The sequence below is a fragment of the Orycteropus afer genome, unplaced genomic scaffold, assembly GCF_000298275.1.
Source record: "Orycteropus afer afer isolate SDZICR_OR568_19922 unplaced genomic scaffold, OryAfe1.0 scaffold00034, whole genome shotgun sequence".
NCBI classification, from domain to species: domain Eukaryota; kingdom Metazoa; phylum Chordata; class Mammalia; order Tubulidentata; family Orycteropodidae; genus Orycteropus; species Orycteropus afer.
Genome location: NW_006921621.1, coordinates 12,434,899 through 12,453,231, shown reverse-complemented (window position 1 = coordinate 12,453,231; position 18,333 = coordinate 12,434,899). Strand labels below are relative to the sequence as shown.

At 32.7% G+C, this 18,333-nt stretch overlaps 1 protein-coding gene across 1 annotated transcript in view; it reads left to right on the top strand.

The window, feature by feature from the left end:
• The first annotated feature begins 432 nt into the window (after positions 1–432).
• Positions 433–18,333, top strand: part of RUNX2 (RUNX family transcription factor 2) — a 285,399-nt gene continuing 267,498 nt past the window's right edge. The window contains 3 exon segments of the mRNA XM_042780312.1: positions 433–570; positions 771–818; positions 821–896. Of these exon segments, the coding sequence (XP_042636246.1) occupies positions 433–570; positions 771–818; positions 821–896 (262 nt within the window).

Below are 18,333 nucleotides of genomic sequence, written 5' to 3'. Positions count from 1 at the left end.
AGCCACTTGAGCCAATTTTGCTCACTTTTCCACAGACACAATAGTGAACTAAGAGGAGGAGGCAAAAAAAAAAAAAAAGGAGGAGGGTGGGATGGTGGGGTAGGAAGGAAAGAATAGAGTTCTGCTCTTCTACAAATGCTTAACCTTACAGGAGTTTGGGCTCCTTCAGCATTTGTGTTCTATCCAAAGCCTCATGAGTCACAAAAATTAAAAAGCTATATCCTTCTGGATGCCAGGAAGGGCCTTACCACAAGCCTTTTGTCAGAGAGAGAGAGAGAAAGAGAGCAAGAGCAAAGGGAAAAAAGCCACAGTGGTAGGCAAGCCCACTTTACTTTGAGTACTGTGAGGTCACAAACCACATGATTCTGTCTCTCCAGTAATAGTGCTTGCAAAAAAGGAGTTTTAAAGCTTTTGCTTTTTTGGATTGTGTGAATGCTTCATTCGCCTCACAAACAACCACAGAACCACAAGTGCGGTGCAAACTTTCTCCAGGAGGACAGCAAGAAGTCTCTGGTTTTTAAATGGTTAATCTCCGCAGGTCACTACCAGCCACCGAGACCAACACAGTCAGTGAGTGCTCTCTAACCACAGTCTATGCAGTAATAGTAGGTCCTTCAAATATTTGCTCATTCTCTTTTTGTTTTGTTTCCCTGCTTTTCACATGTTACCAGCTACATAATTTCTTGACAGAAAAAAATAAATAGAAAGTCTATGTACTCCAGGCATACTGTAAAACTAAAACAAGGTTTGGGTATGGTTTGTATTTTCAGTTTAAGGCTGCAAGCAGTATTTACAACAGAGGGTACAAGTTCTATCTGAAAAAAAAAAAGGAGGGACTATGGCATCAAACAGCCTCTTCAGCACAGTGACACCATGTCAGCAAAACTTCTTTTGGGGTAAGTGTTACCATATTTTAAAATACTGTAAGAGATGAACCTGTTAAACATAAAGGTATGTGTCTTCGATAAATTGCTAGCTCTTCAAGATAACAGTGTATTAAAGATCTTAATAATGCTGTATTTGTTGCACTAAAATATTGAAAGATGAAACTGCTGTACATATTTGCACTGGGCATCTGCCACTTGTCTAATTCTCAGAGCAATGACTTGAAATATACAAAAATAAATTATTTTCCATTTATCAAAATGTTTATTCTAGTGTTATAGGAATGAGAATGTTAAAATAGTAAGAAGAAACAGCTTAATATTCTCTTTAACCCTCACTGGAATAAATTAGACACTAAGTTAATCAAAGTGTTATTAATTATTGACTCCAACGGCTCCCAATATTTGAGCAAACTTCAAAAAGGAAGCAATTTTACAAAATAGCAGACCACAGAATTATCCCAACATTATGCTCTACCACTCAAAACAGAAATAAACCTACAGTACAGTTAGCATTTGAAGTAGCTCAACGAAAACAAATCTATTTATAATTTTAAAATGCTTTATAAGATAACCATACAAGTCTGTTTCTAAACAACTTTATAATATTGAATCATATATTCAACTAAAATAAAATTATAAGTCTATTACCATTTTTAAAAGATCTTTACTGTTGCCTAGAATATTTTAAAAGTTCACATAAGTCTTTAAAAACTTACATGCAACTGTATTTTCTATATAATTTTATTTTTACATCTAGACACTACTGTCCATATGTAGAACTTGTTATAAACAGATAGCCAACACTGAAACGTCCAAGATTTGTCTAATCACATTCTTGGACCCACCAAAATGAATACCATTTAGTGTCATGACAAATAAACCTCCCTAAGGATACACTGCATGATTTAAAAGAGCCATACCTATTATATCAAGCCGGACTTTAAAAGAAAACATTCATAATATAGTCCTTTAATATTTAATTTCAACTTAGTGTTGATATAGATATGTGAACTACTTTAACATTCATCAGCTACCATGGCATTAGAGTAAAAATCTAAACACTTACAAGATTTTCTTTATGATGTCCAACATATTCCAACTATAAGGCAAGTTTTTTAATTTTTCTTTTGTCCTTTAAAGTAAATCTTTTTGCTGTGTATACCGATATAAACATTGCTTTATAACTTACAACTAATGATTGGAGTTTCCTTTACTCCTCCTACTTCACACATTTTAACTGGCTACTAGTGGAGGATCAGTCTTAGTTTAGGTCAAAGAGAAATAATTAAACATGAACAGGGGGGAAAAAAGGTTTCCCTTAAAGAGTAAGGAAGTGTACTTTGTATTTTCAAAAAAAAAAAAAAAACCCACGTAAAATGGCTGTAGTGACTCCCTCAACAGCTGTAAGTAGACCTCCTCAGTAAAGACGAAGACAATGATCACAGATTATTTTTCTAAATATAATAGTGGGGTTTAAGCATTAATCTAAAACCTTCTGCATAAAGGTAGCAGAATATAAATACAACTAGATTACTATATCCCATATTATAATTACAGCTTATACATAGGAATTTTGTTCTTATTGTCTAAGAGATGAAAGAGAAAAAAAATGGTTAAAATTATTGTTGCATAGAGAGATAACCTGAAACAGTCATATCAAGTTGTTAGGTTACTCTTTAGCATTATTACTCTGTTTAAAAAATAAACTTTTCAAACCCTATTGGGAAAACCACAAGTTTCAGGGAATACTTCGGCACTAGGAGTAAACCTGTTAATACTGACACAATGAGTAAGTTAAAATGCTCTTCTTTTATCATATTGGGTATCTTTGATTTTCCTGACATTCTTAATAACCATTTTTACATTAAGATTTCTGAAATATGACCAAGTTTCTAAACAGGACATATAAGCAAACTAAGTAGAAAAGCTCATCTTCAATTGCATGTCATATTTTTTATTAAACATTACAAAGAATCTTTTCTTCTGAAAAGTGGATTTCACTCCCCCTTCTGCCACTATAGTGTCTTAGAGCCTGGATAGAGAACTTAACATGAACCCACTACACCAAACTAATTACAAGTGGGTAACAGACATGATGTATAAGTTATCACCACAATGCAAACATTTCCCTATTCTGTAATCTATTTGAAGCCTAAAACTTCACACTTCAAGGTTTTAAATTCTTATATGATGATTATAACCATCACCAACGAAATGTCAAATGTATGGGCCCTAATTTTGTGAAATAGTTAAAAAGATAGTTTAGGCTTTTCCTAGGTTAGGGACAAAGCATACATTGACTAATTGCATCTCCTCAAATATAATGAAGTATGTAGTATGTAGTGTGTGCAAGTGTGGCGGTACAGGGAGTGGGTGAGAGAGAGAGAGAGAGACAATCTCAGTTTCCTTGCTCCTCCAGGATATCATTTACCTTGAATTAATCAAGAATTTTCAAAATCTGCACTACTCAAAATCTGTCATTTATCACAAATTAACCTGTAGAAAATGATAGATGTGACTCATAGAGTTCTACCATTAAGAACTTACTTATGAAACTGTATCATCTAACCAATTAAATGTCTACACAAAATCTTTGTAACCAATCATATCAAGTGTGAAAACCACATGTGAACACTGATTTCCAAAATAATAGTTGTGGTCCATCTTAATAGTAACTCTATACTGTCAAAATTTAGTAATGCCAAAATGTCCCAATGTGCTTCTAAAATAAGAGTGCTAGATTCCCAAATCCAGGGAGAAGAAATAAAAGTCAGGAACATAATGAGAAGGCCACTCCAACATATATTAAAGGCTAAAAATGTCAACATAATTCCCAAAATCTTGTAGTATATAAGTTATTTTAACTTATATAATAAGCCAATTTTTGTAAGAAAAATTATTAAAGATTTCACTTCTAAATTTTAAAAATATTTTAAAATATAAAAGACACCATAAGGGAGAATAAAATCTTATTAGTCTGTGTGAATCTCCTGATAGCTTTAAATCACAAGAAAGGCATGAAAGTCTTTAAATCACAAGGAAGGCATGAAATATACATGATTGCATTAAGATATATTTTAGCTCTTTTAAAAGAACAAAAATTAATCTATTCAATTATACCCTTCAAGCTAATCACTGATAGTCTGACTTGTTTAAATCAGTCATGCTGCAGCTAAATTCAGTAAGATAGAAATGTTCCAGTTTGTTAAAAGAACACTGAAATATTTGATGGTTAAATAAACTGCAGAGGGGGGAAAAAGCTAACTCATTGAAGGCACTAAGATTTTATCAAACACACAGAATTAATCTTTATTGAATAGAACCATTCACAAATCAAAACTCACTGTACTTCAATACTTTCAAGCAGCGCTAATCAATTACAAACCTTTTCTACTGCTTCAAAACTCATGTGCTTTCAATTTTATATACTGGTGGTCCTCAAGTACTGTATTGGGCCTGAGTTAAGACATTCTGTATCACTATTTTTTTCCAACCAATATTCATCTCGAGCACCCCCCCCAAGAGCTGCTCACATGAAAACTGTGGTAATATTTTTATACTGTACTTCTTTGTTGAAGCAAAAGGTTAGGGGTTACCTAAATACCTCAACTGTATATACAAAAAAAAAAAAGAGGAAAAGGTAAGTATTCATATTAAAAAATCCAATGGGACTGGATTATTTATTTTTGCATTTCCTATGATTAATGATGCACCCATGCACACTTGGAAAACTGATGGCAAAACTGGGTAACATCTCAAAGACCTCCCCAAAGCATACAAATACCAACTTGCCATAACTTTTGTTCTAAGATACTAAGATGTGACAATTCTAATAGTCAAGTCATACAAAAGCTTCTCAAAAGCATTATGATTGCAAATGCTATACCTTAGCAAAAATCTTCAGAGAAATTTTACATAAAGTCTTCAATGGAACAATCCACCTCTACTGTGTCCTTTTAAAAATATTATACGTATGGCTAAATGGACAAATATCAACTCAATATGAGGGGGAAAGAAATACCCCTTTCCTGCAAATACTAAAACTGTAAATGTGACAAAGCAGAAGTATTTGTTCCAGTCACGTACCATGCAAGACTTAATATTCAGTGAGTACTAGCAAAACCAGTGTTAATTTACGCAGAGATAACCCATAGGTAACTTTAATGCACTTTTTTCCCCTCTCCTATACTAACAAACTCTGTAACTTCCGCTAAAGATAAAATTCTACCCCCAAAAAACTTGTCATTAAATAAACACATAAGGGTAACAATAAACTCCAATAATAAGAGCAACAATAAACTCCAATACTTAGTACTTTCTAAAGATGAAAATATTCCAAGTTGATTGTCTAAAATATATGGAAATTATTCACGATCTCCAAAATGTTTTATATTTTAACACAAATTTGTAGAAAAGGAAGTCTCACATAATGAAAATATATACCTTAATACAACTATTGACATTTCAAAAAGATTATGGAATTCAGTGGACCTAGGATTATTTCATATGTATTTTGATTAATGTGTTCAGTTAAAAAAATAACAGGGAAATTCTATACCTTATTCAAAGGGAGTTTCCTTACTATGTTAACTACAGTTGACCACAAGCTTTTGTCCATTCAACAGCAAACACACATAAAACAGACCATACATTTCCACATAACTATTTTAAGATCTGTATTGAAATTTAGAGTAAATGCTCTTTTATTATATTGTATGCAGCATCTTCTCAAATTCTTAGGAATTTCCTCCTCTTTATACTATTTACATGCGCCTTGATGGCACAATGGTTAAAGCACTCAGCTGCTAACAGAAAGGTCAGCAGTTCGAATCCATCAGCCACCAGCGGCAGAAAGATGTGGCAGCCTGCTTCTGTAAAGATTACAACCTTGGCAATCCTATGAGGTAATTCTCTGTTCTTTAGGGTCACTAGAGTAGGAATGGACTTAACAGCGATGGGTTTGCTTTCAGTGTATACCATTTACTAAGGACATAAGTTTCAAGGTTTGGAGTAGTGTTGGATGGATATAAACAACACCATATAAAATGTTGCAAATTTTTTGTTACTGTTGAACAGCAGCTTAAATCTAATGTATTTTTTAAAAAATAAATATGCTTTCTTCTAACAAACAGAACTTCCGTTATTTAATACGATAAAATAAACAATCCCCAAATAAGATGAGCTATAGAATTAAAAAGATCTTCTAAAGGATAGTTGCTACATAAAAATTTAGTATTTGCAGTGGGAAAAAAAAAATCACACATCTCCTATAAATGCTCTATGTTCTTGTAATAGTCATCAATTCAGCATCCAATCCATACATAGCCAAGGAGTAAAATCATACAAAGTGTGATTTGGGTTCTTATAAAGAGATGATAAATATTAGTTTACCTGGATTTTAAAATTTTCCTCTTTAAAATCAATAGTGCACAAAACAGGAAATTCTGCAACACACAGACATATTAAGTGAATGCAGTCTTCAGTAATGTTTAAAATATTTTATAATTATATTGATGTTAGAAATGTATGATTATTTTGACAATTAAAACTGTTATCTATACTATTCATATTGCCATCCCTTAAGAAATTATACATGATTAGTGACATTTTTAACTAAACAGCCTATGCAAGGCAAATGATTTTTTTTTAACCACAAAAACCAAATTAATTTTATTTGACATTTTAGTTAGTTTAGGTATTTTTAAATCAATGGTCTCTGCTGGAATTATCACACCATCAACTATAAAAATATATTTACATAAAAGACTAAGTTCAAAATTCAAGAACTTAAATGCACATTTATAGGTGCCCCAAAAATTGTTATGAACCATAAGTGACAAACCAATATTTATGTATTCCTTACGGTCAGATATCTTACAACTAAACTCATTTTGTGGTTTGGTAAAAGAAAATAAAAGGAAAAAAACTAGCCAAATCGTAACAACAATCATCAGTAAGGTTTTAAATACAAACATACACACACACACACGTACAATCTTTGGGAGAACTAGAATAGGTGGTAAGGCATTTCACAGAACTTTATATGGACACAAACACATTTTTTAAACAGGAACAAAACACTTGCCACATATATTCAATTTAAAGTTCTCTTGACTATCAGTGAAACTTAAAATTTTTTATACATAGCATATACACATGCATGTGTGTATGAGTATATACATACACACCAGTGTCTACAAAACTTGATTGCAAGGATACTGATTGCAAACCAGGAAAAAAATATAAATTAAGTGAGATATTGCTTATAGCTCTTTTGTAAAGGATAATCAATTATTTTGTATGAACACTAACAGAGAAATGTCAATTTATAAAACCAATAACAGAGGTTAGGCATCCACTAGGAAATTCAAGATTAAAATAATCAAATACTCTCTTAGTAAAAGTCAAAGACATTATTTTCCAGTTACAAGCTTAAATAATGGTAATTAAAAACTGACATTAGAAAAATTATTACAGTTTACAAGAGAAATTATTAATGTAATTAATCTATCAACAGATCCCTATTTATGCATATTATTTGAAAGAACTCTAGTGTGCAGCTAAACAGATATATTTTCCATATATTCAAAATCTCAATTAAGTATTTTGATTATTAATTTTTTATTATTTAGTTTCCATAGTAATAATTTTATCTTTAAATTTCTTTACTGAACTTCCCAATTTAAAAGACTTTATACTCCCAGGATAAACTTTAAGTGAAAAGGTATTATTTCTGCCAAATAATTAAAAATTATTTAAAACACTCTAAACAAGGTGAATTCAGAAAAGGATCATTAGATTTATTCTATTTTACTATGTAATAAGGTGTTATATTTTAAAATCAACAGTTCAATCCATTGCTTTTATTGCTCCACTGTAACCTGATCCTAGAAAACAGATGCATAAGTATCCAAAAGGTTCAGGATGCAGATTCCTTTAATCAGTAATAACTTTGTTATATTTTCTTGTAATTACAGCTCAGTTTTAAAAAAATAAAAAGCAAAGTTATTTTCTGAAGGAAAGTGAATTCTCATTTTATTTTATATACTAGTAACCTGTAGTTAGCTGCAACATTATGTATGGTATCACAGAAAAAAAACTTTTTTATGCTAATGATCTCCATTAAATCAATCACTGTTTCCCATAAAACCACTAGGTATGAAAGTATATAAGCATTTCATGCTAAGTAGCTAAACACCCAATTCAAATATGTTACAACATCATGAGATGACATCTATGAAAAAAAACTTCCATTAAGAAACTAGCACCCTTAGATAACATAACTGGGTACAAAAAAGTAATCTAGAGTGGTTAATTGTTACCTCTCATGAAAATATGTAAAGGTTATGAGTAATTCAGCTTTTAACAAAATGCAGAGAAATTTCTAATGTCTCTTACAAATATAAGGTTCAATACAAAAATGAACAATTTAAGAAGATAACCAATGAAGCAGATACAATATACAAAGACAATGTAATACAGTATATTTGTTAAGCAATGTAAGCATAAAACAATGTAACTCAACTTTTAATCTTTAATTCTACCTTCTCTCCATAGTAGAAAACTCCTTTTTCATATTGCTATCAACTCCAGTGTTCAGAAAGAATTCTTTATATTCCCCCAGCTATTAAAAGCAAGCATACATATACACAGTCCCTCTCTTTATAATTTAGGAGCAAAATCTATAATATTTTCAAAACATTTTACCACTAGTATTCACCTAGTTTAAAAAAGTTATCTAAGTTACATAGGGCAATCAGCATTGTCAGAATAATTTTATTCTTGCTTCAGTGGTAAAGATTTAACAATATATTCCCTTATAATATGCATAAGCATATATTACAGAATATTTTAGTCTGCCAATATGACTGGAGAAAACATAGGAAGAGATGTTTTTTAGTTATCATTCACAAGTACCCAGAAAGAAAATTTAGAACCATATGCCACTTATTAGTCTTATTTCTAGTTTCATATAGTTTTTTTAAAAAACGTACTGTTAAATCAAAATACATCAAGATACACTTAAAAAACAGCTTCAGTATTTTAATAGTTGACTTAAATTGCTAAATTATTTCATTGCTAAATGGTTAAACCACTCTGTATATGTTTATATAAATAAAAAAATTTTACTGAGACATGTTCAAACCATTTTCTTGGACATGAAATAAAATTATGTGCTCCAACAAACAACTATTTTAATAAAGTACTTCTTTAGAAAGTAATGACATATTAAATGTACAAAAGAGAGATTTTCCGATAAAATTACATTAATATATGTAACTCATAAAACTTTGACTTTAGTTTAAATCTTATCCAGCGAAATATATGGTCAATTCACTGGGATTCCATGACACAAAAATGTCTAATATCGTCAATGCTGTTCAATGGAACCTTTAAGAAAAATCACCTACTCATTCTTACAAGCTGACAAACAGATATGTCTAGAAAAGTAGCTGTGAATACAATGTGAGTTGAAAATTTACACATGACTTAAAACTTACACACTTAAAACATGTGAAATAAACAACAGCAAACATGCATAAAATTAAACTCTATCTAGCAACAACATACTGAGAAGCTACCTTTGAGCATATATACATACGTGTGTGTGCGTGTGTGTGTGTACGCTTTTTAAAATAAACTCTCAAATTGAAGCTTGCCTTTTGCACTCCTCAAATCAAGAAAATAACATCCCGGTAACTACAGAATTTTCTCCTAAACTGGTAAGACTGAAAACAATCACACGTAATTTCTAATTTTACAATTATAATGCACAGTACTTTTCTTAATCATAAGACTACTATTTTATTTTAAATTGGCTGGAAAGGTTTCTCCTTTGCAGTTTTTTCCTGTACGTACCTGTTCCTTATCAATTATGGTCTATCTTCAGCATTCCGAGAAAAGGAAAAAATAGGTTCAAAACTTTAACTGAGTATAAAATCATTAAATCAATACATACAGGACTACTTTAAAAATACTCATTTCTAGAAGGCCAGAAGTCTACTTTTTTTAAGCTGATGCATCTACACATAGAAAGCAACTTTGAGTAAGTTCTTTTGCTACGCCATAATGACCTGCTCCAGAAATTCAAGGGTACCTGAAACAACGGACGACCTGTTCTAGCCATGCTTAGGAATGTGTCCAAATCATTTTTATTGATTTAACCTTTATAGGAATGCTACATATCCTCAGAGCAAAACATTTTGAATATATTTATAATATGATACACTTTTGAGAAGCCATAAAAAATAAAGCTAAAAACAAATCTAGACACCTCTCCACCCTTAGTTGTTATGGTTTTATTTTTTGCTTATTTTAAACACTATCAACTGAATACTAAGTTATTCTCTCTGGGAAAAATTACTTTGGCCCCACTATAAGGAGAAATGAAAATTTATTTTGAAAAAAAAAATGCATTTAAATAAATTCTAACTTTAAGAAATAAAACGCCTGACTTGATAATGTCACACCTACAAATTTTAAAGGATTCTAAATACTCCTTTCATACTCCAGTTACACATTAATCATGGAACCTACAAACATATCAAACTTAAACTTACAGAATTTAGTCTTTATTGAATAAACTAGGTTGTACTCTAATTTACATTCTGTGCTTACACAGAAAGTTCTGTGTAGCCTATCTCCCTAGCTTTCTGCAAATGGTACTTTATAAATGGCTTCAGCAGCTAATGCCTGCATTAGTTATGCTTGCCAAATAGTAATTCATAGTATTATGCTTCCTTACATTATGGTTCATCATTAGTTAATTCTAACCTCACCCCTAAAGAAGTTATACTTTCATTACAGACTGTTCTCTTAAAAAGGTAAGCAACTTTTGAGCATTTCCAGATGCAGACCTCAAAAAAGAAAAATCATAGGCAAATCTCAGAGAACACTGAAGTTATTAGCAGAAGAGTAGTAAACCTGGAATCACTACTTATTACTTTAATTATCATCCATAAGTTTAAATTAGGAGCTGAATGTACTATATTTCAAGTTAAGAAAACTTACAATAGGTACAAGAACATTGCTTTTAGGTAGCTGCTAGCAGGTAAAACAACTAAGCATATTTCAGTGTGAGATGAAATTCTACTGGAATTTCTGAAGGTATAACAATTACTGAATATACGAAAATAAAATATACTGCTACATTTTTCTAACAGTTAACTTATTTTTATCCTAGGTGATAAATAAATTTAGATTCGGCTGTGTAATTTTCATGTTGTCATCATATATTTTTATAAAACATTCAAGCATGCATGAGATTATACTAAACTAAAATCAAAATAATTTAAACACAGCCTACTCTCTAGAACAGATCCAGGAATAGGGTGAGGGAAGTGAGGTACCTAAGGCACAAAATCTGAAAGTGAGCGCCTCCTGACATTTTGTAGCCTGGGCACTTTGCATATTGTTATAAACCATTTATACCACTTTAGCATAAACCACTTAATGAGACATATACCAAGCAGGGTATTGTGAAACACAGAAATATGGCAATATTAGACCATGAGAAACTAAAAGAAATAATATTAAATGTTTAACAGTGATCTGATTTATATTTAAGGGGGCAAAAAAAAGAACCACTGGTACTTAAAGTAAATGAACATGGGAAAAAAAAAATGCTCATTTTATATTCTGATAAGTAGCTAGTACAAACAGTTTACAAATTTTATTTAAAAGTGACTCATACTTGCCATAAACTAAGCGACTTTATCACTTTACCACTGGGATTTAAGGGGAAAAAAAAGCATTGAGGTTGAGTACTTTCAATAAAAAAGTTCACAGGGCTAAACAGGACTTGTTATATAGTCTAATGGAGTCTAAACCTGGTTAATCAATAGATTCATCTAGGGAATGGGTTTGGGTGAAAGCTTTGGGGTTTTTTAAACAAAACTCAGGTGAATCAGCAAAGTTTAGGAATCATTAGATAGTCAACTTCTAATAAACTGAAAAAAGAAGCAAAAGATGAGTGAACAAAATAATTTCCAGTTTGTCTCCCCACTAAACATCTGTAAAGCTTATTGATAAAAAATAAAACATTAAAATTTCAATTCCTTTCCTTCCTTCCCTTTCTTGTAGTAGATATATTAGTGAATGGCAATATGTCCAACAACTAATATTAATAAAGAAAACAAAATCAGAAGCATAGACAATTCAATAAAATGAAGACAGACAAAAAATTAATTTTTTTTCCCCATTAGGGTCAAATAGCTGTTCTAAGTATATAATGAAACTATTTCAAAAAAAAAAAAAAGAATAATTTAAACTTCAAATGAATTTTATTATGTTCTTCTTAACATGTTAGGGAAGAAAAAAAATCAATATGCCTAACTTAGTCCCATAAATTTTATTAATACAGCCTTAGTTGAAACTATACTTTGTATGTATGTTAGCTTTTCTTTGTTGTTCTTGTTATACAAAGAATAAAGTGTCTCTGCCTACCAGAATAATTTTCTAGAATTAAGGACCATTCGGTATTCACCTTTTTATCTCCAAGGCCTAACACAGGCTTCTTATGCCAGGATTTAGCATGTGCCAGAAACTTAGTATGTTTGATGATCATATGATGAAATGAACTTGCTATTTTACTTCTAACATTTAGCACACATTTAAGTGCATTGTGTGTTTTTATTTTTTTTTAGCTAAAATCACAGAAAGAAAATCTACTAACATTTGAGTGTTTATTGTGCCAAGTGCTACGCTAAACCCTTTAAACATTTCTCCTTTAAGCCTCACAATCCCCTTATATATGTATTAAAATTATTTAGAAGTGAAAAAACTGAGGTAATGAAACCTGCTCAAAGTCAAAGAGTTGAAGAATGGGCAATTCAAGCCCAAGTCATCTAACTGTCAATAATTACAAGTGTTATATACAACCTTAGTGAAGATACTTTCTAGTCCTCAATTTCATCTGTGTTAGTTCTCAGAAATACAATTACCCTAAAGTTATTAAGGGAGCTCTGGTAGCATAGTGCCTAAGGCACTGGACTGCTAACCAGAAGGCTGGTGGTTCAAGCCCACCAGTCACTCCTTGGAAGGAAGATGGGGGGCAATCTACTTCCGTAGTGATACTGCCTCAGAAACCCAAGGAGGGGTCGCTATGAGTCAGGTCCGACTCGACGGCACATAACAACAACAACAAAGTTATGAAACTGACAAAAATACAAAAGGGAGAAAAATCTTTGACTCTCCAAATTATCCCAAAGGGTATCTTTAAATAACTCTTCAGCAAGAGTCTAAAAGATTCAGAAAGAAAAAAATTTAAGAGTATATGAAAGGATAAGATTTTGGTAAGGTTTGACTAGAAAATAAAAGTTCCAAGAAACTAGGTAATTCGTAACCAATCATTATAATCTTATTCAATGTCTACATCATACAATATACTTTTTAAATGACAGAAATATACCTCAATTTTAGGAGTTAAAAATTAAACTCTTCTGAAAGAATCTATAATCCTCCTCCTAACACATAAAACTAAAGCATTAGTGGGTACAATTATGGGCTTTGGTGTCACAGATTCAGAGTCAAATCCTGATTCGTATACTTGTCAGAAACATTCCCTATACCACGATCTCACTGTCCCACCTAGAAAAAAGCCTATACCCCCACACCTATGCCAAGTAACCAAGTCAATTTCTAATTATAAATTCTTGAATTCTAGTTCACTTCAATTTTTGATATCCCCAAAGACCTACTAACAAGGATACCTTTTTATTCATCTACCGAAAAGATAATATACAAGATTTAGGGAGTGTATCTCTGACATGTATAGTCACCCCAATTTTCTCCACAACCATTTCTCTATTACTACTGAACATAAAAATTCTCAGAGAAACCACAAAAGAGCTCTAGCTGCTCCCTGCCCCCCAACCCCTGCCACCAGCAGAGGATAGGAATAAAGCTGAGGGCTTCTATTCTCAGTCTAGAAGGACACACTGAAGAAGATGCCCTGACCAGAAGCCACAGGTAAAGGCAGACAAACAATGAGACACTACTTGAGAGCAAAGAACTGAAAAAAAGAAAGCTGTCTGCACATCTACAAATGTCAATAGACTTGTCCAATCATTTTGCATCTACATTTAACTTGATACATAATGTTTTTATAAGCATACCAACAAGGTTAACAAGTCTAAGTTAAAGTAACCTATTAAAACCAAACAAACATATATGCAAGTAAAAAATCATAGATGCCTACCTTTTAGAAAAGGAAACAATCTATAAATTTTCATGTTAGTTTTAATTGAACAGATCCAGACAAAAAGGTTGAAAGTGAGTTTGTCTTGTTAATAGAGAAAAACTATTTCTGGAGTAAGGAGCACCATGGGGTAAGCAATGAAATGGAGAAAATCTACAAAAATCACTACCAAACAGGAGATAGTTATGAGTCTTCAGTGGTTGTGATATAATTACAAGTCTCTGATTCTGGTACCCTCTCTGGCAGAGGAGGCAAGAATTTAGAAAAAGATGTGGTTAGAAATAAAGGCCGATAGGGTAAGATGAATCACTGCTTTTAGTTTAAACTCAAGTGTTCACACTTGTTCCATCAGAAGCCACTTAGATTGTGAGATGAGACAGAGAGTTATATCTGCACTCAGAGCCGTCAACCAAGATACTGCAAAGAAACCAGAAGAATTTGGCAGCAGAGTTATTGGGACAGACAGAAAATAAGATTGCAGCCTAAAAAAGAATGGTGATATTGCCAATGATGATGAGGAAAATGAGAATGGGTTTAAGTGAAAAGAGTTCTGTCTTTGACATTACTACAGCTATGTTTCATGGGGATAAAACTGGATATCAAATTATATGTGATATAATTTCAATTTTTAAAATTATACCAAGGTGTATATTATATAGGAAAAACACAAAATGGTAATAATTACTATGTTTAGACAGAAATACAAAAGATATTTTGGTTTTTATACTTGCCAATATTTTTTAACTAAAAAAAATGAATATATATTATAGTATTTAAAATATAGTTAATGGTATACTCTAATGTTTAAACAGCCTATTTTTCCTGAACCCATACAACAAATCTGATACAAGAAACAATTTTTCTATATTTAAGTAGTTAAGAAAGAAAGCAAATTCCTCCAATTAGAAACAATTTTTCAGTGGGAAGACTATTTTCAAAAACACCAGAGAGTCTCTCAGAAACATGGTAAGAGATAGCAAGAGTTTTGATGTCCCTTAAGTATATTTACACCAGTTATTGTATAACCTTGAGCAAGTTACTAAAGCTCCATGTGTTTCACTTTTCTTATGTGTAAAAATATCACCACCTACCTTGAAAGTCTGCTGGAAAAATTAAATAAGATAATACGTGTAACATGCCTACATGATGTCAGAAAAAATCATTACAGTTATCAAGTATAATCAACTTTCCAATCTTCAAGTCATCTTAAGAGTCTACATTGGATTACTCCATGTGGTCCACAGACCAACAGCATCAGCACCACCTGAAAGCTTGTTGTTGTTGTTGTTGTTGTTGTTGTTGTTATGTGCCGTCGAGTCCGACCCGACTCATAGCGACCCCTCCTTGGGTTTCCGAGGCAGTATCACTACAGAAGTAGATTGCCTCATCTTCCTTCCATCTGGGTTTGAACTGCCAGCCTTCTGGTTAGCAGTCAAGTGCCTTAGCCACTATGCTACCAGAGCTCCCTGAAACCTTGTTAAACATGGATAAATTTGTGCCCCACTCCAAACCTCCAGAATCAGAATCAACACTTTAACAAGATCCCCAAGAAAAACAAAGTTTGAGAAGATCTGCTCCAAATAACATCCTAAGAGGATATCCAACTTGTTTATATATTACCAACTCCCTGAAGCTGTCCACTTCATTTCTGTTCCAGGGTTCTTTCTGAGTGAAGAACCATTCCCTTAGAGTTTATATCTAATTCCTAATTCTCAGGGACTCCTGAGAGAAAGTCTAACCTAATTCTACTTCCAAAAGACAACTCTTCAAACTTGCAAGTAGCTTTCATAGCCATCCCTCAGTTTAACCTCAAGAATCGAACAAGAAAGAGACAACTCTGTGGTTCATAACTCTCTCCTATAAAACAATACATCTTCAATAATTTGAGATGTTCTGTAAATTATTAAGCAGCACAATTGTATTAACTACTGAAAAAAATCAAACCTAACCCACTGCCATCAAGTCAATCCCAACTCATGGTAACCCCCATTGGATTTCTAAGACTATAAATCTTCACAGAAGTATATTGCCTCATCTTCTTCCCACAGAACAGCTGGTGGGTTTGAACCACCAACCTTCTGGTTAGCAGCCAAATGCCTTAACCACTATACACCAGAGCTCCTTTAACTAGCTACTGGTAGTCTATTTTACTATTTTTCTTCATGTTGTCAATGAGGCTTCATCACAGTCTTGTCAAATGCCTTGCTGAAGTTTAAAAACACTATTCTGTCCCATATTCCTGAGACACTATCTGGTACCCCTACCATAATGGAGTTTGTGAGGCATGACTACTACTTAGTAAAATCATTTTGCTTCTAATACTCACCTTCTAGGTGCTTACAGATTGTCCTTTTAATAACTCATTCTAGAATCTTAACCAGCAGAAACCTCAAGCCGACAGGTCTATGTTGTTATTGTTGTTATGTGCCGTCAAGTCGGCCCCGACTCATAGCGACCCCTCCTTGGGTTGCCAAAGCAGCATCACTACAGAAGTAGACTGCCCAACCTTCCTTCCGAGGAATGGCTGGTGGGTTTGAACCGCCAGCCTTCTGGTTAGCAGTCAAGTGCCTTAGGCACTATGCTACCACAGGTCTATAGACTTTCATTTTACAAAGATTCTTTGATATTGTATACTACTTGTTTATTGATAAAGTATTTTACAATCTCAGGTGCCTATTCTTGTCTTTTGTCCTGACTACGACAACAGGAAGAAACAGAAATTATGGAAGATAACTGCTACATATCAAAACTACCAGGCCAAATAGATATTCTAACTTTCCTTACTTATTTAGAAAAACAAAAGGTGATAAAAATAGAGATGCCAAAGAAAAGAACCTGTTAGAGTCAGTAGTATACTATAGACACACACAGCTTCCTAGAAGTTTATCTTTTCTGAAGGGATTTCTTAGACTGCTTTAATCAGAACTTTCTTTTCTTATACAGTCAGGAACGGCTTCGTTTGTCTAAAATTCCCTTACCTATATATAAGCACTTGACTGCTGACCAGAAGGCTGGCGGTTCAAACCCACCAGCCACTCCTCGGAAGGAAGGTTGGGCAATCTACTTCCATAGTGATACTGCCTCGGAAACCCAAGGAGGGGTCGCTATGAGTCAGGTCCGACTCAACAGCATAACAACAACAACATATATACACTTACACTTACCCCACCCTTAACACAGATTTGCCTCAGCTGTCCATTCATGCACTCATTTATTCTTTCCATTCTCCTACTTGAGCCTTCTGTTCATTCAAGTCCATAAGAACATTACCTTAGATTCTAAGCTTTCTGTGGGTAGCTCTCATTGGTAGATTTCTCTTTGAACATTACCTAAATAGTGGCATACAATACTCAAGTCCTTAATTAATGCTTTATGATAGACACACCAATAACTATTAAGACCCCACAGAAAATAAGCTTAACAAATTTAGAACCCATTAAAAATTAAGAACATAGAAAAGCATGTCAACTTTTTGGATACTGTGTATAAACTTTACTCTTGGCTGAAAAGGCTAGAAAAAAAATTTGGATATAAAAGGAAAGTTCGTTAAAAACAAAAAGAATATACTTAGCGGATGGAAAAAGGCCATTTCAGAAAGAAAGAATGCAGTAAGTCAAGACACAGAGCTAAACCAAGGGAGACAGTAAAAATGTCTGAAGTATAAATGATTTTTAATAGCAGAATGGTTCAACTGTTAAAACTTCTCCAAAGTTGGGTTCTCATTCTTGACCTGAGAGATAGCTCAACCTAAATGAATCAAAATCTAACAAACTGATATATGCAACAAATGAACTGTAAAATGTTCCCATGGCCAGTATCTATTTGCATGGGTCACCCAAACTGCTAACAAGTAGTCCTACAAAGGAAACAAAAATAAAAAGTATAACAGCCAGGAAAACAGAAAGTTAAAGTTAAGTACATACATTAATTCCAGTCACAGAATGAAGTCTCGGTATAATATTCTTGATTTTTTTAAACTTTATTTCGTTTTCTTTAAGATCTCTACCCCACCCCCATTTTTCTGATATAGTATAACTTATAAAAGGACTAAACTGGAAGTCAGGTGAACAAAGAGTTTGTTACTGAGTTATCACAATTTAAGTAAGCAAAGCACTTAACTTTTCTGGGCTTCAGTTTCACACATCAGTACTAAACTATGTAATACTCTTAAGGCTTTTTCAAATTCTTCCATTTCTATTTTAACTATTCTATTCTGGATAGAAAATTATTTCCAATGATACTCCCAAT